The sequence below is a fragment of the Suncus etruscus genome, chromosome 7, assembly GCF_024139225.1.
Source record: "Suncus etruscus isolate mSunEtr1 chromosome 7, mSunEtr1.pri.cur, whole genome shotgun sequence".
Taxonomy (NCBI): domain Eukaryota; kingdom Metazoa; phylum Chordata; class Mammalia; order Eulipotyphla; family Soricidae; genus Suncus; species Suncus etruscus.
In genome coordinates this window covers 27206224-27224960 of record NC_064854.1, presented here as the reverse complement: position 1 = coordinate 27224960, position 18737 = coordinate 27206224, and the positions used below count along the sequence as shown (strand labels likewise).

The following is an 18737-nucleotide window of genomic DNA, read 5'->3' as shown; positions in this document are numbered from 1 at the left end:
CTGCTGAATTCTCCTCTGTAAGTTTTGGGTTTGGTGTTTGTTGATTTGTTTGTTTGTTTATTTTGCTATTTTTTGTGCTCACACACACATACCCAAGTGATATGGGTTTAGTGAAGTCTATTTGCTGCAGAGCTGAAGAGAGGGGTTTCTGTGTGCTGGGGAGTGAACTCAGGGCCTGCCACTGACACACATTCCCAACCCTTACTCACTCTTTTATTTAAAAATAATAATAAAAGCAATGCTAATACAAAGCTCTTCAGAAGTTTTTAATGTAGTGAAGACTTGGACTTAGGGAGTTGTGTTGAATCCGACTTCAGGCACACTCAAGACCTCCAAAGGGTCTTAGGTTCAGCTGCTCCTCTTGCCTGAATTCATAGTCTCAGTCACTCAAGCAGGTTGCTTCACTGTCGTTACCTGCGAAATAGGTACCTCTGCCATGACTAATGTAGGTTCTGTTGCCAGATAATGGGAGTGGTTACTAGAGCTTTAACTCCATCCTGTTTGTGAAGATCAGGTTGGATACTTATTGTAAGAGTAAAATGTGATCCTTGGCAGGTGCTCATTAAGTATTAGCAGCAAGGTACGAAAGCAGAGGCCTAAAGCAAGTTAAGGCCAGTTGGCACCTAGATCTCCTCAGTAGGTCTCATTATGTCACCTGTCTCCTCCTCATCTACCACCCCTTATGGCAGCCCGTGGTCTCCCTTCTACACACACTTCCTCCTCTCTCCCCTACCCTTGGGTGACAGTAGTCAGGAGCTTTGGAGAACACTGTATACTAATCCTTTTTCCCATCCTTCCCACATTCCCTCCTCTTGTCCTTGTTTGTCTATTGTAGACATCAGAGCTTCCTGATTTTATCTCTTATGTCAGGCCCCAGGATTGTCCATGTTGATGCCCAATGGCTGAGCAGAAAGACAGCACTGCTTTGCATCTGTTAGTTTTGGGGGTGATTATATGGTATAAACCAGAACCAGAATCCTTTCACAGAACCTCCAGGGGCACCCCAGTCCACTGTCTGTCTGCTTTGGGAGTACTTATGATGCACTTTTATGACCACAAGCTTTAAGGATGATTTCCTCTTCTGCACTAATACAGAATGGAAACACCATTGCCAGGGTGGTTGACCATCCATTAGGCACTTTGTATGTAGAAAGTGATGTTGCACTTCTGATGTGGAGTTTAAGTATATGGCCTCACTAATTGAACTCGTGTTTTCAGATAGTGTTTAACTAAGCTAATAAACTTTTATAAACTTTGAACCACTTTTCCCATGAATTAAAAATGATTTGTATTCCACAATGCATAGTTATTCCTGCAGCATAAAAATATGTTATATTTCCACCAAAATAATGAATGCAAATAGTTGTTTCTGTTCACAGGCAGTAACATATAGAACTCAAGTTTATGTCCAATGTAAGTATCTATAAAGACAGAACAAGAAATAAAAATTCTTTATTAAAAGTACTGATAATGGGGCCCGGAAAGATAGCACAACAGTGTTTGCCTTGTAAGCAGCCGACCCAGAACCTAAGGTGGTTAGTTCAAATCCCGGCGTCCCCTGTGCCTGCCAGGAGCTATTTCTGAGCAGATAGTCAGGAGTAATCCCTGAGCACCGCTGGGTGTGGCCCAAAAACAACAACAACAAAAATGAATGAAGATAATGAAGATGTGACTTAGATGGTAGAGCATAAAGTAAGCCCTAGGTTTGAGTCCTAGAACCATCAGGTATGGCTCCCCAGGCAATAAGGGATGAGAGCCTCACCCCAAGCATTACTTGGGGTGACCCATTAATCATAAATCAATTAATCATAAAGATACAGGTGTAAACTAGTGATTAGTTTTGCCACAAACTCAATATGGGCCTTACAGAAGGATCAGACTAAAGAGAATGACAACAAAATTAATAAAGTTTTCTCAAATGGAAGACTCAGAAACATAAGAACTTTCCCCTGAAATCTGAAAGGTCACAGCTGTAGCTTTCTGTCAAAATGTGGAAGTGAACATATAGAACCATCTTAACCTCAACTAGGAAGTTCATTTCCATGGCCTTTCCTTTCATTGTTCATGATTGTGAACCAAAAAAGTAGAATATATTTGAGTTTGGGTGATGACAAGTTCTAGGCTAAAGGACTGTATTATCCCAAAAAGTTGAAGGGTATTTTCTCTACCTGGCAGTATATGAGAAATACATTTTGGTAAAACTGACAAGTCTTGAACCCATATAAAACAAGATAAAAATTATTAGAGAAAAATTGAATATACAGATTCAGGACGTTGAATTGTACACCAATTTAAAACTATTTTAAGGGCTTGTTTATAAATCAGAAAATCTAGCCATTGAATTTGACCAGTTCACTTGCTAAACCAAATGGCAAATGATATAGGTAGATAATGACCAACCAACAAGAGCCTGATGGACTCACAGCTTCCACCTACATGGTGCTATGTTACTTGCAGGGACTATGTTATGGCAAAGGTTTAAAAAAAAAAAAGCCAAGTACAAGAATGCAAAAATCAAAATGGATTGGGAAATTAAGAGTGTTGGTATCTCAGCTTATCCTATCTTTAAAATTTTGTCCAGTACCCAACATACTATAAATATAATTATATATGTGTATATATAATGGTAGCAAATGAATATCATTTATTATATGCTTTAAAAATGTCTCTTAGTTTTTTTGTCTGAACTATCAAAAACTTACTGAAATTTTTATATAAATATAATCACATCAATATCACATGACATATCACATATGTATATGTACATAGTGTCCAAAATGAATATATATCTAGTGTAACACTATATCATATTAGTATAAGAAGTTAGCTTTATTTTTGTGGCCGTGGTTATTTTTTTTAATAAATTTTTATTGTGACCAAAGTGCATTACAAATCTTTAACAGTAATTTTTACGGTACATAGTGACAGTGAATGGGGGCATTCCCAACACCAGTGTTATCCTCCCTCCACCCCTGTTCCCAGCATGCATCCCATATCTCCCTCCTTTACCCCCCAGAAACTAGTGTAATAAGAAGATAGCTTTTTTACTAGATTTTAGAAGTATTAAATATGTTTTTGTTCTGTAACTGTCAACTTTTGAAGCCTTTTCAATGTGTCTCTTGCAGTTAGTATTTAGTTATTTTAAATTCATTTTGACAGTTTGGGGGGCTGTAGGGCAACCCAGCATTACTGAGGGGCTATTCCCAACCAGGTGCTCACAGCTGTGCTCAGAGGACCATGCTCAGGGGTCCAGCCTGGGCTTCTGACTGCATAGCAAGTGCTCCAGCCCTTTGAGCCATCATCCAACTTCATTTTGTTGACATTGTGAACTGCCATAAAGTATACGCCCATTGCCCTTTGTAAGTCCAGATTTATCTCTAACATGTGTTTTCTAGTTGTACCACTGTTGCTGTGCCTATCTAGTCTTGCCTTTTTTTTAAGCATTGAGTTTTGTTTTTTGTTTTTTTTGTTTTTGGGTCATACCTGGCAGCACTCAGGGTTTATTCCTGGCTCTATGCTCAGAAATCACTCCTGGCAGGCTCGGGAGACCATATGGGATGCCGGGATTTGAACCACTGTCCTTCTGCATGCAAGGCAAATGCCCTACCTCCACGCTATCTCTCTGGCCCCAAACATTGAGTTTTATTGCAATTGTTTCCCCCTCATCTATTAGCTTAAAAGCTATATATTCAATTTATGCCTTATAAATATTTGCTTCTGAAATTTTATCAGAAGTGATAAATTTTTGAGCACAGTAACCATCTGCTTTCCAATGTTCATGCCATTGCTAGCGATCATTGACTTCAGTCCTTTTCAGTCCCAGGAATTAAGCATTATCACTTGAGACTGATGATGTTTGCTTATGTGTATCCTTATATTTACCTTTTTGGTTTGTTTATCATACATTTTCATGTCTCAGACCTTCCATGTATAGCATTTGCTGTTGTTTTTCTAAACGATATCTCCATAATGTAAACAATATCGTTCTAAAGCTTGTTCATTCCCTTGAGTGAAGTCTGCTGTAGATTTAGTTCTGTTTTTGTTTATGTGAAAAGCTTTGGCTTTACTCTCATATTTTGAGAGGTAGTTTTGATGCTTTACATTCCATGTGCATTTCCTTCAGAGCCAAACAGCCCACTGCATTCTGGCCTTACCTGGGAGAGTATCAGTTCCCACAAGTCCAAGCTTCCCGTGTCCAGCACTAATTACCAGTCCAGATTATTGCTTGTGCAGTAATTGGGAGGTTCCCACAGTACCCTCCTCAGGTTCTGTGAATTTGCTTGGGCAGTTCACTGACCTGTATATATTAACTAGTTTATCATTGAGGGTCAGATGAAAGTGTGGGGATGAAGCACCAAAGGATCCTGAGCAAAAGTGCTTCTATCCCCGCAGAAATATGGGGTGTTCCCTTTCTGCCAGTAAACTTAAAAGCTCAACAACTCTGGTTGCTTAAAAGTTTTGTCTGATTATGAGTTTTGATGCCAGGATTGAGCCTACTGTACATGCAAAGTAAACGCTCTACAGCTGAGCCACTATCTCCAGCTGGGAGGGTGAGGTTAAAGATCTGTCTTCTGAGAAATTGCTGATTATCCCCTTCCTGGCTATGTAAGGACCCCTTTTTAAGTTACCTCAATAGGATAAACTTGGAGGCTCAAAAAGTTTCTTAGAAATCACAAAAGATGGGGCCGGAGAGATAGCACAGTGGTAGGGCATTTGCCTTGCATGCAGAAGGACGGTGGTTTGGAGAAATAGCATAGAGGTAGGGCTTTTGCTTTGCTTACAGAAGGACTGTGGTTTGAATCCCGGCATCCCATATGGTCCCCCAGGTCTGCCGAGGGTGATTTCTGAGCATAGAGCCAGGAGTAGCCCCTGAGCACTGCCGTGTGTGACCCAAAAATAAAACAACCACCACCACCACCCAAAAAAAAAGAAATCACAAAAGACATGAATACTATACTGGAAATTCTTTTTTTTTTTTTTTTTTTTTTTGGTTTTTGGGCCACACCCAGTGACGCTCAGGGGTTACTCCTGGCTATTGCCCTCAGAAGTCGCTCCTGGCTTGGGGGACCATATGGGATGCCGGGGGATCGAACCTCGGTCCATCCTAGGCTAGCACTGGCAAGGGAGACACCTTACCTCTAGTGCCACCATGCCTGCCCCAGAATACTGGAAATTCTAAGGATCTTGAATATTTGTTCCAATGACCCTGATAATGACAAATATATTTCTTACAGCAACAGGCTTCTGGCTTTGTGGCTGAGACATTGTTAGTCAGATTATTGTGTATTCTGTCTTTTTGTTTCCTTTGTATATTCTGTCTTTTCTCTCTGGCCTCCTTTCTTCTCTTTGCTTTGGAAATTTTTTGGTTTCATTGCAGTGTCTAGTTGTAGATACCTTATTGCCAGTTTTTTTTTTATGTACTTATTGCTTTGCTTAATCATTTTGCCCTCCTTGATTGTCTTCTCTTTATCACTTCTTTTCCTTTAAGATTCCTACTTCATGGTTTCTGTTTCTTTGTCTTTTTTTTTTTAACCATCTTCTTTCTTTTCTATTACATTCCTATTCTGTCTCTAGGTAATTTCCTCAGACTTCCTCTCCAGGTATACCACTTATCCAATTGACTGTATAAACTCTAGGTTAGAGGAATTTTGTTTTTATTTTTTTAACAATTGAAGTTTTCAGGGCCAGAAAATAGGTATTTAAATTGTTGCCTTGCTTGTAGGCAACTCTGGTTTGATCCCTGGTGCTGCAAATGGTCCTCTGAGGTACCACCAGGAGTGACTCCTAAGCACAGAGCTAGTAGAAAGCCCAGAGAACAGCCAGATGTGACCCACAAAAATTACAAAAACAATAAAGTTTTCATATTGTAAAAGTTTATTCAATTTTTTTTCAAATCCAGTTGCTCACTGTAAAAGTCTCATAGTCCACTTAATTTATGCAAGTTTTTCTTTAGTTTGTCTTTGTTGTTGTTATTGTTGGTTTTTGGGCCACACCTGGTGATGGTCAGGGGTTACTCCTGGCTCTTCGCTCAGAAATCGCTCCTGGCTTGGGGGACCATATGGGATGCCAGGGGATCGAACCTCGGTCTGTCCTAGGTCAGGGTGTGCAAGACAAACCACTTGTGCCCTACTACTTGTGCCACTGCTCCAACCTCTTTTACTTTGTCTTTTACACAGTTTTGAGTTTCTACTGTGCATCAAATTATTCTGATAGGGGTTGTCTTGAAAATAATCCGACTTTCTGTTCCACTGATCTCTACTCATGTGATCTTTGTAAGCTCATGTTTGGGTGCTCTTTATCTGCAGGAATCTAGGAAGCCTGCATGAGGGGTTCTTTCCTCCAGACGTGGTTTACCTTTATGTTCAACATGTGAGACCTTTCCATGTCAGCCTAGGGTTCTGGTTAAATATAAAACCTTTGGTTGGTTGGGTGCTATAGTTTGCCTTTGACACAACTGCATGCTGAATTGGAAGCTCTATTCAAAGAAACAGGTCCTTTCATTCTTATATAATGAGTTCCACTCACATTGAATTAAATTCTCCATCAGGGAAGGAAGGCATTTTGAAGAGTTTGACTTTTTTCGATGCGTTGGCAGTCTATTTTAGATCTCAGCTTGATTAAGGGAATAGAAGAGAACAGTGCGGGGAGGGAGTGATAACACAACTGTAGGGCATGTGCTTGTACATAGCCAATCCTGGATGGACCTGGTTTGATTCCCAGCATCCTATATGATCCCTCAAGCCTGCCAGGAGCAATTTCTTAGTACAGAGCCAGGATCCCTGAGCACTAGTTGCTGAGAGACAGACAGACAGACAGACAGACAGACAGACAGACAGACAGACAGAAAGACAGAGAGAGACAGTGAGACAGAGTGTGAGGCATTGCTTCATGCAAACAAAATCTTAGATTTTGGCCACAGACTTCAGGTGAGGACCTGAAAGGGTCCAGTGGGCAGTGGTAGAAAGATCTAGAAAGAATCTAGTAGTTTGATGGTATAGTGCAAGGTTTCTTCGCCGTTATCTTGGCTGGGTATTTGTGAATCCAAGAACAGTCCCCAGAATGAGAAATTACTTCCCATCCCCTTGTCCCCTTTCGGGGGAAGACCTTGGTAATATTTATCCGCAGCAAGTAATAATCCACACAGACAAGAACGATAGGGTTTAAAAGATCGGGCAAGGAGAGCCAGAGAATCCTCCTGCAGCCAGCAGCTTTTCACAGAAGGACCCCTCACTCCTGTCCCTCAAGCTATTTATTGCCAACTCCACAGCGCCCCACCTGGAAGGGTTAGGTGGGGCAAAAGTCACAGAACAATCCTAAGGAAACACTTTTATATACAATTCCAAGAATCATCTTATGGAAACTTTTTCATATGCTACAGTATAGTACAAACATAAAGATTGGTACTCTTGTAAACAAATGTTTTTTTTCCTTTTTTGGTTTTTAGGGACCACACCTAGTGGCAGTCAGGGTTTACTCCTGGCTCTGTGCTCAGAAGTTACTCCTGGTAGGCTTTGGGGACCATATGTCACGCAAGGGATTGAACCATTGTCAGCCATGTGTAACGCCCTACCTGCTATGCTATTGCTCCTGGTCTCAATGTTATTTTAATGCAAGTTAAATTAGTTTTGCTTTGTTTGGGGGGCACACTCATCGGTGCTCAGGGTTTATTGTGGTGCTCAGGGGTGCACCATATATGGTGCTAGGGATGGAATTCAGGTCAGCCACGTGCACGACAAATACTCTACCCACTATGCTATCGCTCCGGCCCCTCAATTTAATTAGTTTTAAAGATCATCTCTGCTCTATCAGTGTACTCTCTTTTGTTTGATTGGGTGTCTGTAACTGGGAACACTCTTGGGTATCCATTTTCCTGGAAGTAGAAATCTTTTAAAGTAGTTTTCTTTTTTTTTAAATTTGCTATTAACAAAATTGGATATGGGGTGAGGGCAAGCTTGAAAACCAAGGTACAGAACAAAGTAAACAAGAGAAAGTTCATATTTTTTAAAATTACATGTGAAAAGCTACCCAACCACAATCACTGAAAAGTCCAGGAACTTGCAGTGACCTTGGGGGCCCTGGAACTTGTGTTGGCATCTTGTTTTGGTCTTGATTTGATCTTGTTGGACTCAGTTGAGCCCAAAGGTCTGAGGTCTGCTTGTCTTTTGGAAAATTCCTGTCCCATCCCAATATATATTTATTATATATATATGTATATATACACACACATTGGTTCCTCCAAGAAAGGTAATGGCCCCATGAAAAATGAATGATGTTTCTAGATTCCCTGGAGTGTAAATAAATAGTCCTAGTCCTGAGTTCAAGCAATCATTTTAAGAAAATTTGAGAAGTGCCCATTCTCAGGTACCTTTTATAACTGAGGTAGGTGGCTGGTCCAAAGAGTGCTATTGAAAGAGGTCTGTTGTACTCTACAGAGGGATGTGAAAAAGAGCAGATAAAGGAGCCCATGAGCCCTAAGGGTTAACTTGTTATTCCTCTCTTGCTGCTGCTATCCTAGAAGCCCCTCACCCCCCAGCCAGCACCAATGATGGTCAAGAGGAGAGATAGAGCTGGAAGAGAGGGTGACAGGGTAACTAACTGAAAGAGCAGAGCAATATTTAAGGACAGAGGATTTCAGCCCTTCCTTACATCCCTACAAATCACCTACCTGACCATGGTCGAAAAATCACCATTTAATAACAAGAGTGAGAAGAAAGCCAGGCCAGGACTTTGTGGGGTTTCTCCTGGTTTTATTCCTGAGGCCAATGTTCAAGTCAGGTTCTTCTCACCTCCTTGGAATAACCCAAGCTGTTTGGGTTTTGTCTTTCTAGATCAATGAACTGAGCCATGTTCAAATCCCTGTTATGTTGATGCCAGATGACTTCAAAGCCTATTCAAAGATAAAAGTGGACAATCACCTCTTTAACAAGTAAGTACAAGCACCATCTTTTAGAGAACTGGCGAGCCTGCCAGAAGTATGATTTGTGTGTGTGTGACTATCTATAATCACATTATTTTTCAATGGGTAGGAGTAAAGTTTTGCTGATGAAGTTAATCCTGTGATAAACATAACCATCTGTCATTTTCAGAAAAGCAGCAGCAGGCCCTCCTGGGTAATATCCCATAGCCATATGGCACATTATTCTCGATGAATATCTTATATGTTAGAAGTGATATTCTCATTACAATTTAAATGTTTGAAGCTGCAAATTGCTTGGATGCTGGTGCAGCTTGGACCTCTGCTGCGGCATCCCAACCTCTGATAAGAATGATTTTAGGAACAGAAATGACTGCTTCTTAGACATTTGAAGTAGTCTAGCCTACAGGATAAGAAAGAAGGGCTGGAACAATAGCACAAAGGGTAGGGTGTTTGCTTTGTATGCAGCCGATGGGGTTTGACTCCCTGCCTCCCAATTTGGTTGCCTGAACCTGCCAGTAGTAATTTCTGAGCGGAAAGCCAGGTGTAACCCCTAAGTGCCATCTTGTGTGGCCCAAAAAACAAACTAACAAAGAGTAAGAAAGAGACAAACTTTTAAATGAAGTTACTTTCTTTGAACTCAATTGAATGCCAAGTTGCACTTGGAGAATATTTTTCTTCCATATTTCTTTTGGGACACCTTATGGCAAACCTGGTGTTAAGCGCTTCTTTGAGAGCCAGAGAGAAAATAATGCATGAGACAGGGCTTGTCCTTGGGGGACTTAGCATCTTGTGGGTGGTTTAAAACTAGCACATACACAAATTAAAATTTGGTAGGCAATGCATGTGTGTGCATGTGTGTATGTATGTATACATATGTGAGTGTGTGTGCATGAATGTGTGCATGTGGTCTGTGTGTCTTCAGGAATACAAAGGAGGAAACAATTTCAGTATGGGTGAGAAGAGCTTCAAAGAGATCTCTTCAGCTCAAAATCCAGAACAGAAGTCAGAGATGTGGCCAGGGCTCTCCATTAGGCTATTTATTCTTTTCTAATCCCTCTCATAATCCTGGCTCTTTTGGGGGATATCTTTTCCATGTGAACTTCAAATATGACATTTCTGCAAAACATGAAATAGGACTTTGAGGTAATGGGAAACAACTTGTGAGTCTTCATCATCAAGTAATAGCATGTGTGGCAGTGTGGCTCCCTCTGCTGCCCTTCCAGAACTTTCTAAGTTCTTTGTACTCCCATCATTACCTTCCACATAGCCCCTTCCCACCTCTCTTTCACTGGGTAAACAACTGTTGTGGATAGTCAGGACTGGGAAGATCCTAAAGACCAAATGCTCCCAAGTAGCAGAGTCTGATGGGACCAGCCTCCGTCTAGAACAACATTCTGCAGATCAACCCTGTATCATATAAGGATCTGCAGACTGCTGGTAGACCAAGGCTATGGCCCATGTTTTTCATTCTCTATACACCTGCGGGCTGGTGGTGATCTTTAGACCCTTGATTAAGGATCTTTGCCCAATGGGTGCCAAAGGACACCCAGAATCATGAACTATGAGCTTTTGTTTGGCCACAGGCTTTACTAGTTGGTCGCAGCTTCAAGACCGGTTAAGTCTGTATGTCTGAGCTTTGCTCCACAATCTGCCTGTTTCAGAGAAAACATGCCGAGCCATTTCAAGTTTAAGGAATACTGCCCGATGGTTTTCCGGAACCTGCGGGAGAGGTTTGGAATTGATGACCAAGATTTCCAGGTGAGTTGCTTTTACAATGTTTGCGCCACAGAGGTCCCTTCTGCTCCATAATAGCATTTATATTCTGGGGTCACCAAGAGCAATTATTGAACAGTGGTTTTGTGTTCCAAGAATATTCTTTCTGGGGTTGGAGTGATAGCATTTGCTTTACACGTGGCCGATCCTGGACAGACCCAGGATGGATCCAGGTTTGATTCCGAGCATCCCATATAATTCCCTGAGCACTACTAGGTGTAGCCCCAAGACAAAATAAAACAAAATAGAATGTTCTTTCTGCCATTCTGCATTCTCTCTGCTGGGATCGCATATGCTGTGATTTCAGCAGGGCAGCCAGAGGGAAAAGCAGAGAAGCCAGCTTCAAAGGAGTTTAGCCAGTCTGGGGGAGTTTAGCCAGTTGGGAGTTAAGCCAGTATTAGGGAGATAGCCAGTCTGGGGAAGTTTAGCTAATCTGGAGGAGTTCTGCTTCACCCCCTCATTTCCGGTGAATCTCCCATAGCTGGATCTCTTAATGGCTGCTGACCTAGGTCCTCTTGGATGTATGTTATTTTCATGCTCTCTGTACTTGTGGAGGCCATGTAGAAATGTCAGAAATGTCTGTGCTACTGCTGATTGGCTGCTTTCCCTGTGTCTGATCCCTGGTCCCACCCACTCCTCAAACTCCTGCTGCAGCATTTTTGTCGAGGGCCACACATGGTACACTGCAGTGTGAGCACCCTGGAGAGAGCAGGAGAGCACCCTGGAGAGAACCCAGCCCTGGGAGCGCTCATGGTCCATGTCACCATCGGGGACACTGTCTGACGTGCCCTTCTTTTTTCCTGGTTCTTGGCTTTAATTTTGAAGGTTGTGATGCCCTCACAGGGTTGCTCCAGGCTAGGTTGACCTGGCCTTGAAAGAGTCCATCTGGTTCATAAAGGCCTCTGACTGATTTTAAGTGAGATCTCAGTCGGGTTCAATTGCCTTCTCTACTTCAGGAGGCAAAAGGCATTTTCTTTTCTTTTTTTTTGGGGGGGGGGGCAGGTTTGGATCACACCCGGCAGTGCTCAGGGGTTCTTCCTGACTCTACACTTAGAAATTGCTCCTGATAGGCTCAGGGGACCATATGGGACACCGGGATTAGAACCACCATCCTTCTGGATGTAAGGCAAACACCCTACCTCCATGCTATCTTTCCGGCCCCTAAAGGCATTTTCAAAACTTCCTAAAGTGACCAATTTTGTGATGGACCGATTAAGGCCTAAATAGGGTTCCTTTCCTTTTTCCCACCGCCCCCCCCCCCCCACACACATGAAGACTGCGTAAGTTGATATTTAAGTAAGTGCAAATTGCTGAGTACAAACTTTGAAGGCAAATTAGGCAAGTGGAGGATGATTCACAAGGAACTAATTGGCAAGTCTGCTAAGCTTTTAGCTTGAGCAACCAGGCTAGAGGAGAGCCCATGTGAGCGTAATTAATCATTTGCTCGCCGATTCTCTCCCGCATAGTTGGTGCTTTTGGCATTTCAATGGCTGCTTTCTCTTCAGCAACTGTATTTCTATTTTAAAAAAGTGGGTAGGGGTGGGGAGGATGGTGCTCATAGTAACTTTAATAAACCAGAGAGAAACTGGCTTTTCTCTGCATTGCTATGTTCTTTTCCCACACTCTGCACTTCTTACCTGTTTTGCAACAGGGGGGCCAGAGCAATAGCACAGTGGTAGGGGGTTTGCTTTGCATGCCGCTATTCCAGGACAGACCTCAGTTCGATCCCTGGAGTCCCATATGATCCCCCAAGCCAGGAGCGATTTAATATAGCACATAATAATAATAGCACATAGCTAGGAGTAACCCCTGAGCATCACTTGGGTGTAGCCCAAAACATCCCCCCCCCCAATTGTTTTGCAGCAGGAGCAAGACTTCTGAATTTAAACTGAAGACCAGCTCTGGGATAGTATGGGATAATATAGGAGCTAAGGTGCTTGCTTCCCACATGGCTGACTGCAGGGGCAAGCCCTGAGGACCCCTAGCTGTGTCCCCCCCAATAAAAGATTATGAATATAGAATTCCTCCACTTTGTTGACTACTTGCTTTGGGTTGGTGAAAGCAGCTGTGCCCATCCTGGCTCTGGATTCTTGCCTTGAGGTTCCCTGAGTATAAACTGAAGGCTGGTACAGGTTCAGCAAGCATCCTCTCAGCTCCGAGCCCTAGCATCTTTTTGCACACCTGTCTTGCTCTCCCCCCCACCCCCATCACCCAGGATAGGGAACACAGCACTCAGACTCTGCAGACTCTAGCTGAAAGCTCGTCAGTCTGGACAGTGGGCCACAGTGGGCATCTCTCTGAGGTCCTGGATAGCTAAAGGGAACCACTGTTCTGCTGTGTCTCTTGCTGGGTTTCCTTTTCTGAAGAACTTGCATGTTGGACGAGCGACCTTCAGTCCCCTTTGTTTGTCCCTATAGCCACGTTGTCAGCTTCAGGAAATCCATTAGATGTGGTTCAACCTGCCTGTGCACTACACTGGAGACTTCCATGCCCTGTATCTGTGGACTTCCATGCCCACTGTGCTCAAAGCAAAATAGTCATCATGACCCACCTTATTGACCACTCTGTGGGTGTCAGCTGTAGGGAAGGACAGAAGCATCACTGCCACTCTTGCACATACCTGTGCCTTTCCTCTAGCTAGCATTTGTGCTTGTTTTTTTTTTTTGGGGGGGTGGGTTGGACCACACCAGGTGGCACTTGGGGGTTACTTCAGGATCTGCATTCAGAAATCACTCTTGTTGAGCCGGAGCAATAGCACAGCAGTAAGGCGTTTGCCTTGCACGTGGCCAACCCCGACAGACTTTGGTTCACTTCCTGGCATCCCATAGGTCCCCTGAGCATGCCAGGAGCAACTTCTGAGTGCAGAGCCAGGACTAATTCCTGAGAGCCACTGGGTGTGACGGACGGAAGGAAGGAAGGAAGGAAGGAAGGAAGGAAGGAAGGAAGGAAGGAAGGAAGGAAGGAAGGGAGGGAGGGAGGGAGGGAGGGAGGGAGGGAGGGAGGGAGGGAGGGAGGGAGGGAAGGAAGGAGGGAAGGTAGGTCCCCTGAGTCTGCCATAAATGATCACTGAGTACAGAGCCAGAGCTAAGCCCTGCACATCACCACTGCTGGCCCTAAATCAAAACAGAACCAAATGTGACCAGAGCAATAGCACAGCAGGTAGGGTATTTGCCTTGTATGCAGCCAACCTGGGTTCTCTCCCGGTATTCCATTAAGGTCCCCCAAGCACCATAAGAATGAGGTCAAAGCCAGGGGTAACTCCTGAGCACGAATGGGTATGAACCAAACAACAAATAATAAGCAAACAGGCCCCAGACATCTTGATTTTCACTCTCTCTCAAAAATCTGTGTTCCCTCTCAGACAGACAGAATCCTAATAGCAGTCCTGAATTGGAGGAAATTCATTAACAGTCTTTGAGCTTGAGAGGGCAAGCCCATCGGAACCCCAATGTGGTGCAGGCTGGTGGCTGCTCTGGCTCAGCATATTGTGGACTGCAGCTATGTATGCCCAGGCTGCTCGTCTTCCACTGTGGCTCCTGAATTAGAATCCCCATTATTTGCACTGTGCATTTTCTTCTTTGTATCTGTAACAAAGAATCCTAATTTAAAGTAGTCCATTAAAAAAGTTCTTGTTTCACGTTTAAAAACAAAGATCTAAAGTGTTAACACCTTATGGGTACTAGAGTTAAAGAAAAGTTCTGTCTGCTTCTCTCTCTAAAAGATAGTCTATTGCTTTGTTTTCAGAGAGTTCAGAGGGTAAGTCACATGCCCTGCTTGTGGTCAACTAAGTTTGACCCCTGGCACCACATGCTTTCCAGAGTTTGGGTGCTTGCCTTGAGTACTGGAGTGGCCTAGGAAGTCCCCATCATTGCAGAAGCTGATCTCTGAGCCCTGTATTGAACCAGGGTAATGGAGAATTATCAATGTGCATGTGCGCGCACTCACTCACACACACACACACACACACACACACACAAACACACACACAAATAAACTTTAATCCTACTGAGGGCAGACATAGAACCCTTCGAGGCTTTTGCTCAGAGTTTTTCACTAATCTTAATCAGGCACTTAAGAGATTCAGGGAAGAAAGTGGGACATTGTGGAGGACAAAAAGGGGGCTTTCAAAAGAAGTGACCCTTTCTGGACTAAAGCATGGCATCAAGAGAACTAAGGAAATGAGAACATGTATAGGGAAGGAAGACAGGAAATTAGAGAAGGTTGAGCCCCAGTTGTAGAAGGAATCTGATTCCTCAAGTCAAAAGCAACCCTGCATGTTTTACAACAAGGGAAAAGTGGGATAAACATCTGAATTTTCTCCAGATAGCTGAAGAGAAATTAAGGAGAAAACCTGAATGAATACTTCTTCAAGGAAGAAGTGCAGATGGGCACAAGACCCATGAAAAGCTCTTTTCATTTATCACCAGAGAAATGTAAATGCAAAGCATAGTGAGAGGTCACCTCATATCATAAGATCAGCACACGTCAGAAAGGGTAGAAACAGTTAGTGCTGGCAGGGATGTGGGCATGTGGAGAAAAGAATACCCATACATATTCCCACAGTCAGTGGGAATATCATCTGGGTTAGCCTCTATGGAGAGCAGGATGGAGGTTTCCTCCCCAAATTTTTAACTGAGCATCCAGTTGACCTAGAGATTCCAATTTTTGGTTGCTACCCCCTTGATGCCATGCCAGAATGATCACTTCCTTTGATAACCCCTTTTAAGCCCCCAAATGCCCTACTTTCTTCCCTGAATTTCTTAAGTGCCTTCCTGAGTAAGTTTGGGTGAAAAACTGAGCAAAAGCCCTGAACATGGGCTCTATTTCTGCCTTTAGCAGGATTAAAGTTTATTGGGGGTAATTATTTGTGTGTGTGTGTGAGGGGTGATTCTCCATCATCCTGATTCAATACAAGGACTCATGTTTATTTGAAGAGATAGTAGTAGCACCCCTGTGTTCATTATGGCCTTATGCCTGAACCAAGATCTTAAATTGCCCAAGTGCCCAGAATAGATGAGTGAATCCATGAAAAGATGTGATCTGTAGGCACAGTGAATACTACTCAGCTATAAGAAAAGCTGAAATGTCCCAGTTCGCTGCTCATAGTTGGAACTAGAGGGCATCTCACTGAAGGAAGTGAGTCAAAGGGTGAGGAAAGATACTGAATGATTTCTCCAATATGTGGAGTACAAATTAATGATAAGGGAACAAAAAAAAAAAAAACAACCAATGATAGCTTGCCTGAAAATCAACCTACATCACTGAGTTTGCTGAGGTAATTGGGAGGGCAAAAGGGGATACCCCAAGATGGGTGGAAGCACACACTAACTCTGGAGGTGGGTATGGGGTAGCATTATGGCTGAAATAGTGCTATTCACAGAGCCTAAATTGCTTTTTTTTTTTTTTTTTTTGGGCTATACCTGGTGACGCTCAGGGGCCACTCCTGGCTATTCGCTGAGAAATTGCTCTTGACTTGGGGGACCATATGGGATGCCAGGGGATTGAACCATGGTCCAGCCTAGGTCAACAGCATGCAAGGCAAATGCCCTACTACTTGTGCCACCGCTCCAGCCCCAAAGAGCCTAAATTTTTAAGATCTTTTTTTTATATAATCTAGGTGGTTGTATACAGCATGTGTCAAAGAGAGATCAATTAATTAGGATGGTATGACATATTCCAGTGAATGAGAGACTTGAGTGTCCATGGTACTGACTAGGCAAAGCAGAGAGCAGCTTTCTGGATAGAGACAAGAACGGTGGTAGGAGTCTCCATCTCTAATAGTCACCCAAAGCAGCCAGTGATTTTGGAGACTGAGGAAATCAACGGGGAGTTTGGGGTTAGAGGAGAGAGAGAAAATGCAGGTGCTTTAGCTTGTTGCAGGTGGAGGTTTTTTGGGGGCTCTTTGTGTGATGGGTTGTCATGGGTTGGGCATCTTTAAAGGAACTCAGGTTGGGGGTGAAGGGCAAAACTAGATAGGGGATTGAGCAGCGTTACAGTGGACAGTCCTCCATGTCCTGCACCTCTGTGACTTTGTTCTTTCTGGGAACCAACTGAACACTTGGATTCCTTTGTGACTGTTCATTTTCTCTTGTGTTTGTTCTTGGGATGTTTTTTTCTCATCTATGCTAACCATACATGCTAATATACATGTTAACATGTTAACGTACATGAGCCTTTATAAGAAGCACAGTCCAAACCCGGGTCTGAAAACCATGCATGTGCCACTTACACCAGCCTCTCTTGACAGATCTTCAGGAAAACACCTTCATAACCAATAAGCCCCCTTTTCCTTGCTCTACCTTAGGAGTTGAGTCAACCATCCCTGAGTCGCCTTTGGATTGGTAACATGTGATTTCCAACAAGAAACTGACAGTAGGCAAAGCTTCCTGTTATAGGGAGCCCCTGTCTCTGCCAGTCATCACATTTGTTTTTTGGGATCCAGGAAACTTCTGGAGAAACGTTTCATCTCAGGCAGATCCCAGCCTGAGGCTTTTACAGAGCCAGAGATCAAATCCAGGGGCCCACACATGTAAAGCACACTTCGTCACCCTGTGCCATCTCCTCCATTTTCACCCAAATGAGATTCCTAAAGGAAAGCCATGATGTGACGTTTCTGAGAAAGAAGTCAGCTTCTTCCTCCGCATGTCCCTTCCATTTCTGGATTCTTCTTTTTTCTTCTGATGAGCTGTTTTATTATTGATAAGTGTTAAATTGCCCCGTGTCTTACTCCCTTTCATAATACAAAGTCATTCCATGCCTGGGATCATAGCATAAGGCTGTCTTTGAAATTCCCCATGAGCTGAGCTGAAGGCTTTGAACACAGTGGGCACTTAATAAATCCTTGATGATGATGTTCGAGTTAGCATTGTTGGTCTTTAACTCTCTGGCGAGGTCAAAGGACCATCTGTGCTCACTCAGATATGCTAGGCAAGAACTGGGAATTCGGCCTGGAGTGAGGCTGAGAGATTTGAGGCGTGTAATCACCATCCTGAGTTGTCAGCGGGGCAGCGGGTGGCATCCAGGATCCAAGCGGACAGAACAGGTAGAGTAAGAAGAAAATGATATTTTCCCAGGAATGGTGGAGGCTGGTTTGAATCTTGAAACACAGAGACTCAGTTTAGTCCTGTCACCCTGTTGGGGCTCATGTTTCTCCTAGGTGACATGAGGGGGAGAGGACACAATGCTCTCTGACCCATGTGTCAGACCCACATCCATTAGATAGCTGTCACTGATGCTCTTGTTCACAGTGCTAAATGTGTCTCTTCAGTTAGGGGCCTGATTTTTTTTTTTTTTCACATTTAAGCCTGGCAGGGTTGATTAAATAGTCTACCTGATTGTTAGCAATAGAATTTACAGTTTTATTCTACAATGGGGCAGAGAGGGTGTATCCATGGGCTACAGGACTCATTGCAGAGAATTTAATGAGCAAAGGCTTAAGCATTTTCAAAGCGTCCAGGGGACCATGTTGGTGGTGACATTTTTATGAGCAGGAGAGATCAGTGGTGAGCATCAGCTAATGAAATTGACCTTTACTCTCCCCCCACCCAAGTCCACCCCCCACTTCTGGAGGCCCCACTAATCCTCGACCGCCTACTGAGGAAATAAACATCTTCAAGGCAGATCTTTAGAGGAGCTGGGAGGAAGGAGAGTGGCCATTAAGGGAAAGGACAATAATTTTGCAATTATTATAGATTATAGATGGAAGGAGACCATTAAAGGCTGGGCCTCCTCTCTCCTAATCTTTATTTCTGAGTTCGAACACAACTGGTAAGGTTTGACATAAAGTGAGGTAACACCAGTAATGGATTCCTGGAAACTGGAAGATGGTGAGAAATAGGTTTACTTAGTCAGATACCAGATGGCTAAAAAATAATATAAAATAAAATGGGATTGGGGAGGGAGAGGACCAGGGTGATAGTTCTGAAGTTAAGGCTGTGTGTATGGCCAACCCAGATTTGATTCCTGCCACTATATATATATATATATATATATATATATATATATATATATATATATATATATATATGAGGTCTGCCAGGAGAGATCC

The 18737-nt window shown here is 43.2% G+C and overlaps 1 protein-coding gene across 1 annotated transcript in view; it reads left to right on the top strand.

Moving 5' to 3' along the window:
• The window catches only part of PIP4K2A (phosphatidylinositol-5-phosphate 4-kinase type 2 alpha), a 161303-nt gene that overhangs the window by 102315 nt on the left and 40251 nt on the right, over positions 1–18737 (top strand). Inside the window, exons 2-3 of the mRNA XM_049777801.1 lie at positions 8829–8926; positions 10579–10675. Coding sequence (XP_049633758.1) covers positions 8829–8926; positions 10579–10675 — 195 coding nt within the window. The remainder of the gene's footprint in view (positions 1–8828; positions 8927–10578; positions 10676–18737) is intronic.